A 15,463-nucleotide genomic window follows, 5' to 3' on the forward strand; every position below is an offset into this window, starting at 1 on the left:
TTTGAAACTGTGTGGAGTTTGTGTGTGGGCTTTCAGAGGAAGTGATCTAGGGCAGCCCTGGAAATGGGGTTGCTTAACCTTTCTTCTGTCCCCCATTCTTTTCCCTGCTGACTGCACTAGAAAAAAGTCTTTTGGTGTCCCTTTTGTACCTTATAAAAAGTATTTTCTAATGAGTTGGACTGAATGGGAGGGCTGACAAAATCTTCACTATGTTTCAGAAATGTTAGAGGCCTTGGTGGAGTCATGCCCACAATTAATGGAATATCAAAGACTTGGACTTCAAAGAAATATTTGTGAAGTCTGCATGTGATTTCTTGGGAGACAAAAAGCACATTTTTCTTGAACATCTGCCTAAATCTTGTCTCGTAAGCATTAAAGCAGTTTGTTGCAGTTCTGGAGGTCCTACAAAGTTCATAGATATGACTTAAAAATAAGAAAAACAAAAACCAAGCTGACAACAACAAAACAAAACCAAAAACCACTAAAAAACCCACCAAACAACAAAAAGGAAAAAACAAAACCAAACCCACCCAAACCTGAAAAAACTGTAATCATGATTCAAGCTGGTGTGATGATGGTAAGAAATCACCTGATTTTGGGAAGGAGGAAAGCATGATAATGTGAACCTCCCAGCATCTTAGGATGTGAATTTTCTACACTTGGAAGGTCAATGTCTCAGTGACAAAAGATTACTAGTAAATATGTTGTTAAGATTTGATGTACTCCATGTTACCCTAGATGTTTTGGGGGAGCGTGTGGGTTTTTGTTTTGTTTTCCTTCATGTAAAATTCATAAACTAGTTTTCCTCTTTGTTGGAATAATTTGTGTGAGATTTTCTTTCTGCTTAGTCAGGTGACAACACTCTATCTGGGCCCTGAAGCCTAGGATAAAGATGCTCTCCATGGTCCTATCCTATCACTTTCTTAGGGTGATATATAGGTTATTACAGACCCTCATATAGCTCACTTTGTGCTCTTATTTGCCCCAGCTGGTTGTTGCTACAACAGAGTTGTGCTCTCAGCATATCAAAAGGGTTGGAGGAAAAATGCAGGCTAAAACTTGGAGTATACTCGAAGTATTTATTGGTCTTGCTAAAATTAACAGCAAACTGATTGATCTGTCATGCTCTTTGGAACAAAAATATCTGGCTCTGTGAGATGAAATCATGCTGGAAAAGGGCATAATAAATGCCTGGCTTATGAATGACCTTTTGAGTCTTGCCTGGGTGGCTGAGGTTAAGGAGTGTCATAAGTAAATTTTAATGTTGGTGAGAAAAAGCTTGTAACTAGTGATGAAAATCACAGGAATTGAAAATGAGATTTTTGCATTTGTAATGTGCGACAAAAGCCTGTGACCTAAGGGCATTCCTCCTTGCTCTCACATCTTCAGTGTATTATGTGTGGGGTGTTTTTTCCTTCTGCTTTCTGTATGCAAGTTCCATCAGGCAGAGGATATAAAAGGGAATGCAAATGCTGGCACTGTAAAGTTAGCTGTTGCTGGTTAGTTAGGTCATTGAAAAAAATAAACCGAACAGGCAATAGCTGACAATGTGATTTCCAATGGCAGAAATGTACTGAGTATCAATATAAGGAAGTAATGGAATGTCTTTACTTTTTGTGCTGTTCTTCAGACTGCTCTGCAATGACTACAGCAAGATACAGGCCTACCTGGGACTTGGTACTTGACCCATTAGTGTCCTGTAAGCTCTGCCTTGGTGAATACCCTGTGGAGCAGATGACAACAATAGCACAATGCCAATGCATCTTCTGTACCCTGGTGAGTTTGTGTTTCTTATTAGGCATAAAAAAAGACATAATTTTAACTGCAGAACTAGTGTGTTTTTGCTGTGTGGGATTCACCCTGAAGTGTTGATCTTGCAGTGGAAATAAATACTGTTGCTGTGTACTTGACACAAATGCTAGCAACTAAACCTTTGTTTTCCTGTAATAATAAAAAAAATAGTTAGCACTTCAGTATGCTGTATAGTTACCTCCTTAGCAAAGTTATTCACACTTCCCCTTTTATCTGTTAGTGGCTTGGATTTGGGGGTGGTTATGTGGTTGGTTGGGTTTTTGTTGGTTGCTGAGGTGGGAGGTTTTTGTTTTTTTCTGTTGAATTTTTGGTTCTTTTACTTTTTTAACTTTAGAAGAGAGCAGAGTCTTTCAGTTTAAAGGGATCACTTCAACAATGATCTGTGGTCCAACTGCCTCGTCCCAGCCACCTCACAGCTCATGAAAACCTAAGGCATGGTGTTAAAGGCATTGTTCAAACATCTTTTAAATGCTGACAGGCTTGAGGCAGCAACCACCTCTCTAGGAGGAACACTGTTCCAGTGTTTGGTCACCCTCTCTGAAAAGAAATGCTTCCAAATGTCCAGTCTGAATCTTCCCTGGTGCAGCTTTTCAGTCTTTCTTGTCAGTGGATACTAGGGAGAAGAACTCAGCACCTCCCTTTCTACTTTCCTTCCTCAAGAAACTTTAGAGAGCAATGAGGTCGTCCCTCAGTCTCTCTCCAAACTAGACAAACCTAAGGTTCTCAGCTGCTCCTCTTAGGACAGTCCTCCCAGCCTTTTCACCAGCTTTTTGTCCTCTAGAGATGCATCCAGGGACCTTCACATCTTTCTTAAATGGTAGAGCCCAGAACTCCACTCAGTCAAGGTGAGGCTGCACCAACTCTGAACACAGCAGGACAGTCAGCTCTTTTGGCCAGCTGGCAATGCTGTGTTCGGTGCATCCCAGGGTGGGCTTTGCCCTCTTGGCTGCTGGGGCACTGCTGACTCACATGGAGCCTCTGTCACCCAGCATCCCCAGATCCCTTTCCACAGCACTGCTCTCCAGCCACTCCTCTCCTAATTTATACTTGTGCCTGGTGTTGCTCAATACCAGGTGCAGAATCTGGCAATTCAACTTGTTAAATGTTATGCCATTAATCATGGCCCAGCTACAATTTATCTAGATCCCTCTGCAAGGCATCGTGTCCCTCAAGAGAATCATCAGTAGTTTCCAGTTTCATATCATCGTCAAACTCACAATGGTGTATTCAACTCTTGCATCCAAGCAGTTGATAAACATACTGAACACAACTGACACTAGAACTGAGTTGAGGAACAGTACTGGTGACTGGTTGGCAGACAAATGCATTCCCATTCACTCTACAGCCCTTGGAGACCAGTTTTTCACTCAGAGCTCATCTCACAGCAGGACAGCTTGTGCAGAAGGATGCTGAAAGGGACAGTATCAAAAGACTTATTAAAATCCAGAGCAACTACATGCACTGCCTAATCTTTAATTCAAGACAGGTGACCTTGTTATAGAAGGTTATCAAATTAGTTAAACAGACTTTCCCTTTATGATCCCATGTTGACAGTGCCTGATGATTGCATTGTTCTTTAAATGCCTTTCAACAGTACCCAGTACAGCCATGCACACACTTGTAACTAGAAAAGTATTTAATGTATTACAGATTCTGATTTCACTGTATTATAATTACAGTCACATAATAGGTTTCCATTACCCTATGGTACAGATGCTTACCTGTCAGTACATAACACTGGGGAACATAAGTGTAGTGTTTGACAAAGAACATCATCATAGTTAATGGATATTGCTAGTTTAGGAACTACTGAAAAAAAGAAAAAACTACTTGTAGTTTTTCATCCCTAATACTGAATTTAAATTAAAATTTTAGTTCATTAAATTTTGCAATGGATGTAATTGCACCAAAAGCCTTGTAATGATGGTTCAGCAGAGGAAGAATCAGGGTATTATCAGTAAGAATATAACTTCTGGGACACATGATGCTCAGACTTTAATTTCCTAAGAGTTTATGATATGTTGTTATAGACTGAGACATGGGATTGGGTGAGTTCTTTTTTTAAATTTGAAAGTCCTTTCCAGCGAAGTTTTTTTTGGCGTGTGTTTTTAATATTTAAGATCAAGGATTTTAGTTTATTTTATTTTTCTTCATGGAAATACTACCACTTTTTAAATAGTAGATTTTCTTTTTCCTGGTGGTTATTCAAGGTAGGGGAGGCAGCCAATGGAACAGGTAGATCTATTGTGAAAGACGTGTTTGCTCAAGCATGCAAAAATATATAAAATAGGCTTAATGGGAACTGTTCTCTGCTATTCTAGTAATTGCAGCTGAGTGTCCTGTATTTCACCCTGTTGCTTGCATGCAGAGAATATTTAAATTCCAGTTTCAATAACATTTCAGTGGCAGCAGAAAGAGCAGGCTACCAGTACTTTTTTTTCTTCTTTACTTTGTTCCTTCTGATGTTTACTGCCATCCCTGGTGACTCTTACTGCTGTTTCAAAAGCTATAACCAGTTACAGACAGCAGATGTGTAACCTTTGCCCATAACCTGCTCTTAGTTGCTGAGGTAGTAATCTCACTGGTGTCATGAAATTTGTGTTTTAAACTCTGGTTGGGTGGAATCATCAGCCACTTATACTAATTGTATTTGATCGTCTTGAATAATTCATTCGGCTTTGTCCTGTTTAAAGAAATTGGTGTAGTTTGTCTGCCTCTTGTTTGCTACTTATAAGATTTACTACAGTGACATTTGAGTGCCCTGAAAAAAATATTTATCCTAAAGCTTTCCTGGGAGTTAACAGGAAATACTACCCTTGTTTTCCTTGATGACAGTGAGGGAAGTATTAAGAATCATTCCCAAAAAATGCAAGAGGCAATGGCTATAAACCTGTTACAGTCCAGGCCTTCACTGGAATCCCAAGTACCTTTGGGCAAGCCTGGAGGTTGATAAATTGGTAAAGAAAATACTCCTATGAGTCAGGCAAGATTGTTTGGCCTATTGACAGTTGCTAAGGAAGAGTGTGACAGCTGTGTGCAGAATCCTCTACTGGTGTTCCTCCAGCAGTGATTTCCAGAAACACCAAAGTCATTTCATATGAACTGTGCTTTGTAAATGGTCAAATTAAAGTTCTTTGAAACCAACAAGAAAAAAGAATAGCCTTTTGACTCAAGATTTTGCATTTAGTCTGTGTACAGTAGATCCCATTCATCTGTTTTGTTCTTGTTCAATATGTAGTTTTATTCTGGCTTCCTTTTTGTAAATGAGCAGAGATAACTGACAGCCTTTCCAGGAATATGAGCAAAAAAGAAAAAGGAATGTTCATACAAGTGTGAGGACTACTTTTGCTATAGCTTTTGCCACTAGCTCTGGCCCTTCTGTCTAAATCACAGAAAGCTCAGACAACATAAGTATGTATTACAAAGAGATCTTTCAAGTGCAGTTCTGCTGGCAGCAGTATGCTGGATCAATATACAGGTCTCTCAATCCTATATTTCTGTCTGCAAGTCTTGACTCTTTATAGTCACGGAAGTGCTGTAGTAAAGATACCATGAAGGATTGTCTCTTCCTGACGCTTGTCCAGTAGCACAGCATTGCTATTCAGAAAGAAAGAATGGGGACACTGTTTCCATTTGCTTTCTGGCAGAGCTGTGCATGGATTAAATAGAGCAGACTGCCACTCCTCTGCTGATAAGGCATAGGCACTACAATTTCCCATAGTATTGTTTTGCCAGTTAGTACAATACTCCATTATTGGTTTTATCGTTATGATCATTTATGCCCAGACAATGCTATGAGCTCTCAAGTTTTGTATATGTCATCCATTAGGAATGTTATAAGAATGTATTTTCTCAGGTACCTCAAGCAAATCCACTGTTGGATTGCTTGAGGTACCAGAGGAACAAAAGTCTAGAGAGTAGAGAGAAAAACAAGGTACATGCTGTTAGCTTTTTGTTTGTTTTCCTGAGTATTATCAAGGGGCAAACCAGTATCTCTCTTTTTAGAATCATGTTAACAATCGGACCAGTCTTATGTGTGCTTGTCTGATTTTGGACCAAAACACCTAAATATCTTGCTTTTTATTAAATTACTTTTCCCCACTTAAATAGAACACAGTACATAGCTAGTAATCTTAAATTTTAAGATGGTTTAAAACAAGCAACTTAGCAGTTTGCAGCAGGAGTAATTGATTTGCATGTTTTCTTCAGAAAGTTTTACACTTAGAGAAGGAAAGGGAGAGTAAAGCAGAGAACACCACCTTTTTTTTTCTTTTTCTTTTTTTAAATTAATTGCTGTACTAAATTTTTTCACTTACTACTTAGCCTTTGCTTTTTTAAAGGGGTCATGGGAAATAAGCAGGGAGCAATTTTGTCCAGTTCCTGTCTGAAATTATTTTGTAATCAATGATGAAATCTGCATGTGTCTTAAAGGACAGGATGTTCCTTTGCTGTGTTATCAACTGTATAGGTGCTAAAATTTTTTCCAGTTGATATTCTTTCATGGAAGTCAAGCAGTTAGTTGCTTGAATATGTTCTGGTTCAGGATTTACATGTACATCTGTGTACATAAATACTGTATAATGTGTATATATATTTAAAACATCCACATAAATGTGGCAGTGTGTTGCAAGTACAGTGATGCCACTATTACTCAGGACAGGCTAAGCTCCTTTTGACCTCACTTTGGATTGTTCAGTTCCCTTCAAGATGCTATGCAGTGCTGATCATTCTAGTGCCAGTGGATTCATTGCTTATTTCTCTCATATTTAAAACAAAAATCTGTCCAAACAAGGAAATGTCTAGAAGAAGCTTGAAGGATGACAGAAAACTTGTCTTTGATGAAAAAGTTTGATTACTCCTCTATAGTCTACATTGTTAGTGATATAAGGAGAAACTGTAGTCAAATGTGCAAAAGAGAGGGATGACTACAGTCAGAAAATAGCAAACCTAATGTTGAGACCTACCTTCTGCTCCTTGTTTGTGCTTTCTTTTTGGTCAGATATGCACATATGGATCACAGATCAATTTTTTTTCTTGTTATGCTTGACTGGTAGCACATGGAGCTTATCTGAGTTGAAGGACAGGAAAAAGTGTGATTTACTTAGTGTTACCCCTCTCTCCTAATGAGGCAGAGGCAGCTTCAGCCTGTTTCCCTCAGGGCAAGGCAGACACCAAGAGCAGCGTGGATGGAAACAGGTGGGCTTGGCTGCCCTCCTGATCCTGTGTAGTCTGTCTCTGCTTGCCAAGGGAAGCCTGCCTTAGCATGGCAGCATCGTGCTGAGGCCAGGCTGTTCCTCACCTCTGTCAAACGAGGTGCCCTACTTGCTTGGAGATAGGAGGGAGGGGGAAACCTAATGGCTTGTGAGGTTTTATAGAGTTCAAGGTCCTTCTCAGCAGCTGTAATGTTTCTGTGTTTCCCACCAGCAAAGCTCAGCATTTGCTGCTTGAGCTGCCCTACCCCAGCCTTAGCAGAGAACTGATACTAATCTTGACACGTGGTGTGTCAGTAGAGGCTTCATGGTTTGAGGTCACTGTGTGTTTGCATAGCAATTCACATGGCTGGCTGGGTTCTCACTTGTCTTGTAGGTGCTCTGATGACAGAACTTCCTGCTTTAATAAGCAGGAAACAAAGAAGGCTGGATGAAAACTAAACTTGATCCAGAGCCTTCAGCTCTCTTCTCCTGTGTGATGTCACTTAATGAGATTAACATTATCTGTCTTCATCAAGGTGTTCGTAAAACTAGTTCATTTTTGTTTGCACAGTGTTGTGCATGTGAAAAGGGAAGGCCCTTTGTTTGCTGCAGGTGTGTTGTCCTCCCACTCAGAATTGCTATTTCTCTTCTATTTCAGAACAAACTTTTCTCAAACATATAAGGAAAGACTGGTTTTTTGGGGTTTTTTTTTTTGTTTTTTGGTTTTTTTTTTTTGGTGGTGTTTTGTTTTTCCCTTTTGAATATTTGGGTTTCATCCCACATATGTTGTCATTTGAAAATAAATTTATTTTTGTAAAGTTTACTCTGTGTGTTTTTACCAATTGCAGCTCTGAATAGGTGAGAAGAAGAAGTGTATGCAAGTAATGGAGGGATAAAAATCCATAAGGAAAAAGGTTTACATGTAGATCCACTTAAAAAAGCTATTCAAAGATATGCCCAATTCACAAAGTATTATCCTTGTCTCATTTGACCATTTTCTGCTGTCTACTGCTGTGATTGATTCCTCTGAAGAAGAATGTTTCAACTTCTATATATTTTACAGTACACAGCCATAAATGTCTGTATATAAAACAAACAAGCCCACCACTTCAGGCTAGGCAGCTGTAAGTCTGTGTTGCCTTCCCTTTCTCTTTGAAGATACTCAACTGGAACAAGACACTTGTTTTTCCAGTTCATTTAGTTCTGGTTGCTTGGTCCTGCTTGTGGTTTCTGCAGCCATTGATTGCTGTGGCTCAAAGGCTATTGGCCATGTCATATTTCTCAAGCTGCTGTAGTCATCAGGGCTCCTCTTTCTGCCTTCTTGATAATACATACATTTCATCTTGCTGTGCTTTCATCATTTACTGACTGATGGCCTGACGGTGCTGTTCCCCATACTCAAACTGGCACAGTCTTATGTGGAGGGTTTGGAGGCTGGACTCAGTCAGAGGGGTGATGAACCTCATCCCTAATATGAGTATCTTGTCTGCAAGTTGTTGTTTGCATTCATGAAGAAGCTTCTACCAGGGACTGCTGTGATCTCTGGGTGCACTGCCAGAAGGCATTGGACAGAGGTAGAACCAAATGGCAAAGTCTGCTCTGCTGTCCACAGGATCAATCAACAGCCGTCATTGCACTAACCACAGCTGCATTTGCAGAGAGTGAGCGCCTGCTCCTGCCAGGATGTGACCAGTCCCCATCTTAAGATTCCACCAGCTGCTGGGAGCACAAGGACTCTTGGACAGGAGTGTCGCTGTTGAGCAGCTAGCAGAGTAATGAAGGCACCAGTTCTCAGTGGCAAGAAGGAATTACCTTTATTGTTTTGATTTCATCATATATATAGAGTATTCAAAAGTCACCCAGATTGGTCAGTCAGAAGCCTTCCCCCAGGCCTGATTGGCCAGGCCTGCACCGTCCAAGTACTGGGACACTGTTCCAATGACATCCAAACTTTATCTTTATTTACAAAACACAAGAAAATTCTCATGGGAAAAACCTGTGCTAGCCACACAGGAGTCCAATTTTTACAGCTCAGGAAAGAATGCTCAGATGGTTTGTCCTCAGACATGGAAGGTTGTGTTTATCTTTCCCAGCCATCATCCTGTTTGGCTATCATTCACAGGCAAGATGATGTGATTGCATTTAGGCTGGCAATATAGTCTATAATGGGGCTACAAAACAGCTGATGAAGTCTTTAAACATTGACAGCATGGTGGGAGAAAGGCATTTACCCTTGGCAATTAAAAAAATCTTTGAAAACAGACCAAGTATTTGGAAGGTAGAGGCAGGAAACCAAACAGAGGTCTTCCACATTGCTTGCCACTATGAGGACAACATTTATCAGCTCTGATGTTATCTATCTCTGGCCCTGGCCAGAGTCTCTCACTCAGTGTGTAGGTTCTTGTTCACAGCATAAGGCACTAGATATTTCCCTGTTGCAGAGCTCTGGAGCCCACTGCAGGTGCTTGTCTTGGTCTTGTGCAGCAGAATTTTTGTGCTTCTGTAATGAAACAAAGGATATAAAGGGTAAACATGTAAGACAGCTCTCTGTTACTTCTTTCAGATTTGAAGTACTGCATGTCAAGATAAGTGAATGTTTCTTCCTGTGATTTATTCTTAAGGTTGTTAAATTAGGGTTAATAAAAATTTGAGTTCTAATAGTGAAGATTTCTTTGAAAGTAGATAATTGTTACTGAGGAGATGTCTGTAGAAGTGGAAATTATTTGAGTTCAAAGTATTGCCACAAGCATTAAACACTTCTAATGAGCATCTGTCTCAGATCTGGGTGGTTTGTGAAGTTGACTATAGCTTGTGCTTGCAGATTTGGTCAGTACAGCTGACAGTTTATCTAGTGAAGAAAAAAATCGCTCCCACAGTCACGCATATGCCTCAAACAGATCTCTGTGATTAAGTGGGCATAGATATTTTCTGGGAAGTCACTCGTCAACTAAGCAGGATTAGGGTGATATTAAAAAGCTAGATTGTAGATCTGCTGTAGAGAATTGGGCATACTGGAGCAGCAGTGCAAGAGTGGTTCCAAGTTGAGCCTGTTATTAAACAACAATAGATTTGAGGCAGGATTATAACTACTTTACATAAAAGGCCATGTAGTAAATTTGAAAGAGGCTTAAAAGCTCTGTGAGGAATGTAACATTTTTTTTCTTTTCCCGCACATGTTTGTTGTGTGCTGTAAGTATACCATGGAAATTTCTCAGAAACTAGTTTTATTTTTATATGAAACACTAAGTTTAAAATAATACAGCCCTATGACTGGAATGTTGGAATGGAAGGATACAGGCTTTTTAGGAAGGACAGGCAGAAGAAATGGAGGTGTTAACCTGTGTGTCAGTAGCCAGCTAGAGGATGTGGAGCTACACTTGGGGATGGATAAGGAGCTGACCATAAGCTCTTGCTTATGGGTCAGGATTAAAGGGAGGACAGGGACAACCCTGGCTTTTGCCACAGGGGGTCCGACCAGGAGGCGCTGCAAGAAAACTGGAGGGACTTTTTATAAAGGCATGTAGTGATTGGACATGGGGGAATGGCTTTGAACTGAAAAAGAGTAGGTTTAGATACTAGAATGGAATTCTTTACTATGAGGGTGGTGAGACACTGGAGCAGGTTACCCAGAGAAACTGTGAATCTCCCTTCCCTGGAAGTGTTCAAGGCCAGTTTGGGTGGAGCTCTGAGCAGCCTCATCTAGTAGAAAGTGTTCCTGTCTATGGCAAAAGGCTTGAAACTGGATGATCTGTAAGGTCTGTCCCAGTCTAAGCCATGCTGTGATTCTGTGATTTGTCCTATTACCAGATGCGCATTCCTGTTGCTTTTAGACGTATGCACCAAAATATTTTAAAAAGGTAGCATATGATAGTTCTGTGTGGCTCCATGAATCTCTTTTTCAGGAATAGGGAAGGCTCTAGCCTTTTTGTGTCATTCTTCCTTCTTCTTCAGAGAACACCCCATATGTAGGCTGCTTATTTTAGGGGAGTTTTTCTTCTTGGAATTATTCAGGTTTGCCTAATGGAAATTATTTCTAGAAGATAACATTTTATTCAGGTAAAAGCTCTCTACCAAGGTGAATTTGCTATTTGGACAAAAGGGAGGGGAGCTGTTATTGCCAGAGTATTAGTGTTCACTTGACACATAGATGCAAATTTTTTTGTAGCGAAAGAAATGCACTCACTCTCACGCACACTGTCTCCCCCTGTCCCAGTGAGTATTGCATGCTGCATCATTCTAACATTCTAATCTGAAGCAAAAATAGGACATTACATCACATTACCCAAAAGATTTACAGTCAGTGTGTCTACCAGTATAAATACCTATTCAGCAGACTGACTGCAGAATTGACTTAGAATTAGCACAGAGCAGTAGAATAACCTTGGTATTGCACTGACTTATGGAAGGAAAAGATACCACCATCTTAGTATTTATTTTAAAGCAATATAAAGAAAAAATCCTGGTATGCAGAATGTAAAAATGCTACAGAGTATTATCGAAAGTACTTGATGCAGTAGTAGTTTTGGTCATCTGTGTAGCCCCATCACATCATTAATTTTGAGCTTTGGCTTAGTATCCTATTAGCATAAAAGTGACCTACAGACCAAACTGTAGATTTATAACTACAAGACGCTACAAAATAAGTGCTTCTTACTCAATATCCTTTCATATTCTTCAGATTCTTTCCCAGAATGTAAAGCCCAAAGGGATCTTTGCATGCACCTACCCCAATGTCATTTGTAATGTGGATCACAAAATACCAACCAGCTTTTTCTGACTCCTCATGTGGTTGAATGCAAGTTTATATAATTATATGTGTGTGTGTATGTATGTGTATTTTTAGATGTTCATCTAATCCTAGTTTGCAGATGATATAGAATTTGAGACCAGTAATTTAGTCTACATGTTAATAATCATCCTATTTGAAAAGGTTTTCTTTTTCAGCTTGAGCTTTAAAAAATCTCCCTTGTTGAAAAAGCATGTCAGCCCTTCCTTGTGTTTCTGAAGTGCAGGATAAACTCTTAGTGATTCTCTGGCCAAAGTGTAGCATTATTTCCAAGGTTAATATTTGTGCACAGTAGCAACTGCCTTTGCCTACCTTTAATATTTTTTGTTATTAAATGCAGTGTGAAAGACTAATTCCCTTTCTTTTTTAGAACTTAGTAAATGCTAAATTTCTTCTTTTTATTTTTCCCCTTTCAATTTTATTGGTGCATGTGTTTGGTTTTTTAAAAATTGTTTTCCAGTATCAGCACGTGATGATTCTGCATGCAGTGCACACTTCATTTGGTGATGACTGTGGCCTAGTGCCAGCACTAAAATACATTTGAAGTTTTAAGAAATAAATCAAGTGATATGGTGATGATATACTTGGCTCTTGTCATGTGTTTTTGGCCTTCCCAAATCTGTGGACTGATAAAAAAATTTCCCAAATGATTTGGCACTTGCATCTGCAGTATTAGTGTAGTCACAAGTCTACATTTTGACAAATTCCACCTATCAGCTGTTAAGAGAATAATTCAGGATAACTTTGTCTGCCTAACTCTCAAATAAACGGTAACATCTTGAAAAACCGTTTCTTGTTTGCTGCAATAGTAGTAATAGCATGTTCTTAAAAGTAAATTAGTTGTGACTTTCCCAAACCATCTCCAAGTGTTTTTAATTATGTGCATTTTGTATTGTAAAATGACCTTAGGCACCAAGTGAACACATTTTTTCTGTCAAAGTAGATGGTAGATAAGTGTTGCCCCCATATAAACAATGCAAGTCAAGATTCCTTTTTTGGAATTATGATGGGGTTTGTTTGGAGTTTGATGTCAGGAGAAACAAGTCAAAACACCAACATCAGAAGTAAGCGTGATTGTTCCTGGAATTCGTCTAAAAGAAAAGGAAAAGCCAAAAATTTTAATCCCTTATATATAAAATTTTGCTGTGGCCTGTTCAGGTTTGTTAGAGCTAAATGCAGCAGAGCAAGGCTGTGGTATAATTTTGAAATTAGGCAAAAACTAAGCATTTTGATTCCTGTGTGGGGTATGTTGATCTTTATAACATTAGACAAAAAGCCATGGCACATCAGTGGTCATTGAACATACCTTTCTGTGTGGCACAATCCTTGATGTATAAAGGTTAGAAGTAAAACACATCTTGCCCAGCTTTAAATACTAGGCTGTGCTTGACAGCTTCAGAAAGGAAGTCATTCCTTTATTAGTCATCTGTCTCTGAAGCAACAGAAAAAAAAAAAGTGTTCCAAATTTATATAGACAGCTTATAGTAAAACTGCTGCTGAATTGGGCTCCCAGTTGATCTTTGTGAGGGAATGGATCTGGGCCAAAACTCTTCAAAGTGGATGTGCTCCTGCCCATTGTCCTGGGGACAGCAAATGGCAGTAGGATTCATGGATTACCAAGTGACAGAAAAGTCATCCAAATGTCAGAAAAGACAACAGTGATGGAAAGAGGACAGAGCAGGGATGCACAAGGATGCACAGGGAGCAATACAGGAGTAATGCTCAGGGGAGCTAACTGGTCTCTTCTGACTGATCTTAGCGGCAACTGGGGCATGGGATGCATCTTGATCTGCAGTTCACATAATCTTTATAAAAAATGTTGTTTATAGTTTATATGTGTTTTACGTATATATGCTGTATGTAGCCTATATATAGTTTATATGTAACATCCATGTTGTGCAGTGCTTTGCTTTTCTTTGCCTGTGGGAAATTGCCAGAGTTAAATTACAGTTTTCGTAGGGATCCCTGTCTAACATTCATGCCATTGAAAATGAATTGCCAAGGTATAGATCTTTAGAGTTAAGGAACCCAAACAACCTTAGAAATGTCCTAAGCTGCCACTATATAATAATTGTTCTTCTCCTCCTGAGTGTTTGGTGTGCTGAGAGAATGCATGCTGAACAGAAATCTAAGTTAGTACAATTACCTGTTTGCTTGTTACAATTGCAACATAAACCAGAATAACTTCCCTAATTATGGTAATAAACTGTATAAAGAAGAAATGTGCATTTAAAAAAAAACCAAACCAGGTTTGGTAGGTTTAGAGTATCTCCAAGAATGATTGACTTAAATAATACTTAGTTATTTAATTACTAAAATAAAATGGGGGGATTTAAACAAGGAAACAAGTGGAATTGGGTGAAAGTATTTCTTCAAATAAAAGCAACTTGCAATTGACACTCCATTAGAGGAGTAATAAAGATGTTCCTCAGCATATTCATTTTATAAGGATCAGTGTACTCTTGTGACCTTACTGCAATCTTAGCCCTTAGGTATCTAATTTCAGCTCCTGTTTTCTCTGAGAAAAGTTATGTAATACAGTTCATTTTGAATGTTGTTTGGGGTGACTTACACTCCCACATTTTTTGTTCATGCTATACAATACTTTATTGCCTTAATGGAAAGACTGTGAAGATCCTTTCTTCCAGCATTGAATCAAGTTGCATAGAAAATGAGTAAAACTTTGTCATCTTTTTGTAATTGTTTTACAATGAATTTTTCATAGTACATGATTGAATACCTAATCCTGCCGTGTTGTTTTGCTTGCTTGCTTCTGCATTTCTGGTACTGTAGCCAGTCTGCTGCAAGTTGCATATCTTGTGTCTGCTCTCAAGAGATGCCACAGGTACCCTGTGCATCAAATTCTCTTGCAACCACTTTGGGTTACTCTTTTTCACCCAAGAAGTCTCATGGGAGTCTTGAGTAGATAGGGTGGTTTTTTCCTCTGCCTGTTTTCCAGCAATATTTTGTGGCCTTGGGACATTTCCTCCAGAAGGTGAAGCATGAGAAGTGCACTTGGCTATGCTGATTTTGAGAGGCAGAGTCTAATGCCACGTCAGGGGAAGGGAGAGGCCATGGACATGGACTGCTCATGACAGAGATGAACTGTATCATTTCTTGGAAGATGAGAGGAAAGGGACGCAAATCGAGTAGGCTTTGGCAATGGTCCTAAACAGGTTGAGGAGGAGAATTAGCCACATTACTGATTAATGATAGCAAAGCTCGTTCAGCTTGAAAATTACTTTCTATGAGTGCTAAGTGCTGGCATTAAAAATGTATGCATTTTCATTTTAATCCACACTTGGCGTCTGCAAATGGAGAGGAAAGAGAAGAGCCAGCAGTGTCGTTATAGTAGTACTAATACCTCACTGCAGCTGAAATCACAGCTTTCCCAGGCACACAACCTAGGATCTGGGTCTTGCAGAGCTCAGCCTGTGGTGGTTGCTGGTACTGGTTCTCCTGAAGTGTTCCACCACCTGCCCTGCAGACCTCCAAGTGGAGGCTTGGAAGCCTTCTGCAAGCCAAACGTCTACTGAGTGAACAGTTGTCCTCATTAAATCCCTGCTGAGGAAGGCAAAGACTATATATAGTCACACATGGATTTCTTTGTACAATTAAAAATTTTATAAATATCAATTATCTGATCTCTGTTTTTCTTTTCCAAAAAACTGAC

General features: G+C 39.4%; 1 protein-coding gene across 5 annotated transcripts in view; it reads left to right on the plus strand.

Annotated features, from left to right (window-relative positions):
* RNF144A (ring finger protein 144A) overlaps positions 1–15,463 on the plus strand; it is a 65,438-nt gene that overhangs the window by 35,578 nt on the left and 14,397 nt on the right. For all 5 annotated transcript variants that reach the window (XM_085056813.1, XM_085056811.1, XM_085056812.1 and 2 more), the window contains one exon: positions 1,631–1,776. In XM_085056813.1, the coding sequence (XP_084912939.1) occupies positions 1,642–1,776 (135 nt within the window). In that variant the 5' untranslated portion in view covers positions 1,631–1,641. The remainder of the gene's footprint in view (positions 1–1,630; positions 1,777–15,463) is intronic.

Source organism: Lichenostomus cassidix, chromosome 3, assembly GCF_008360975.1.
Source record: "Lichenostomus cassidix isolate B80296 chromosome 3, HeHo_3.0, whole genome shotgun sequence".
Classification (NCBI taxonomy): Eukaryota; Metazoa; Chordata; class Aves; order Passeriformes; family Meliphagidae; genus Lichenostomus; species Lichenostomus cassidix.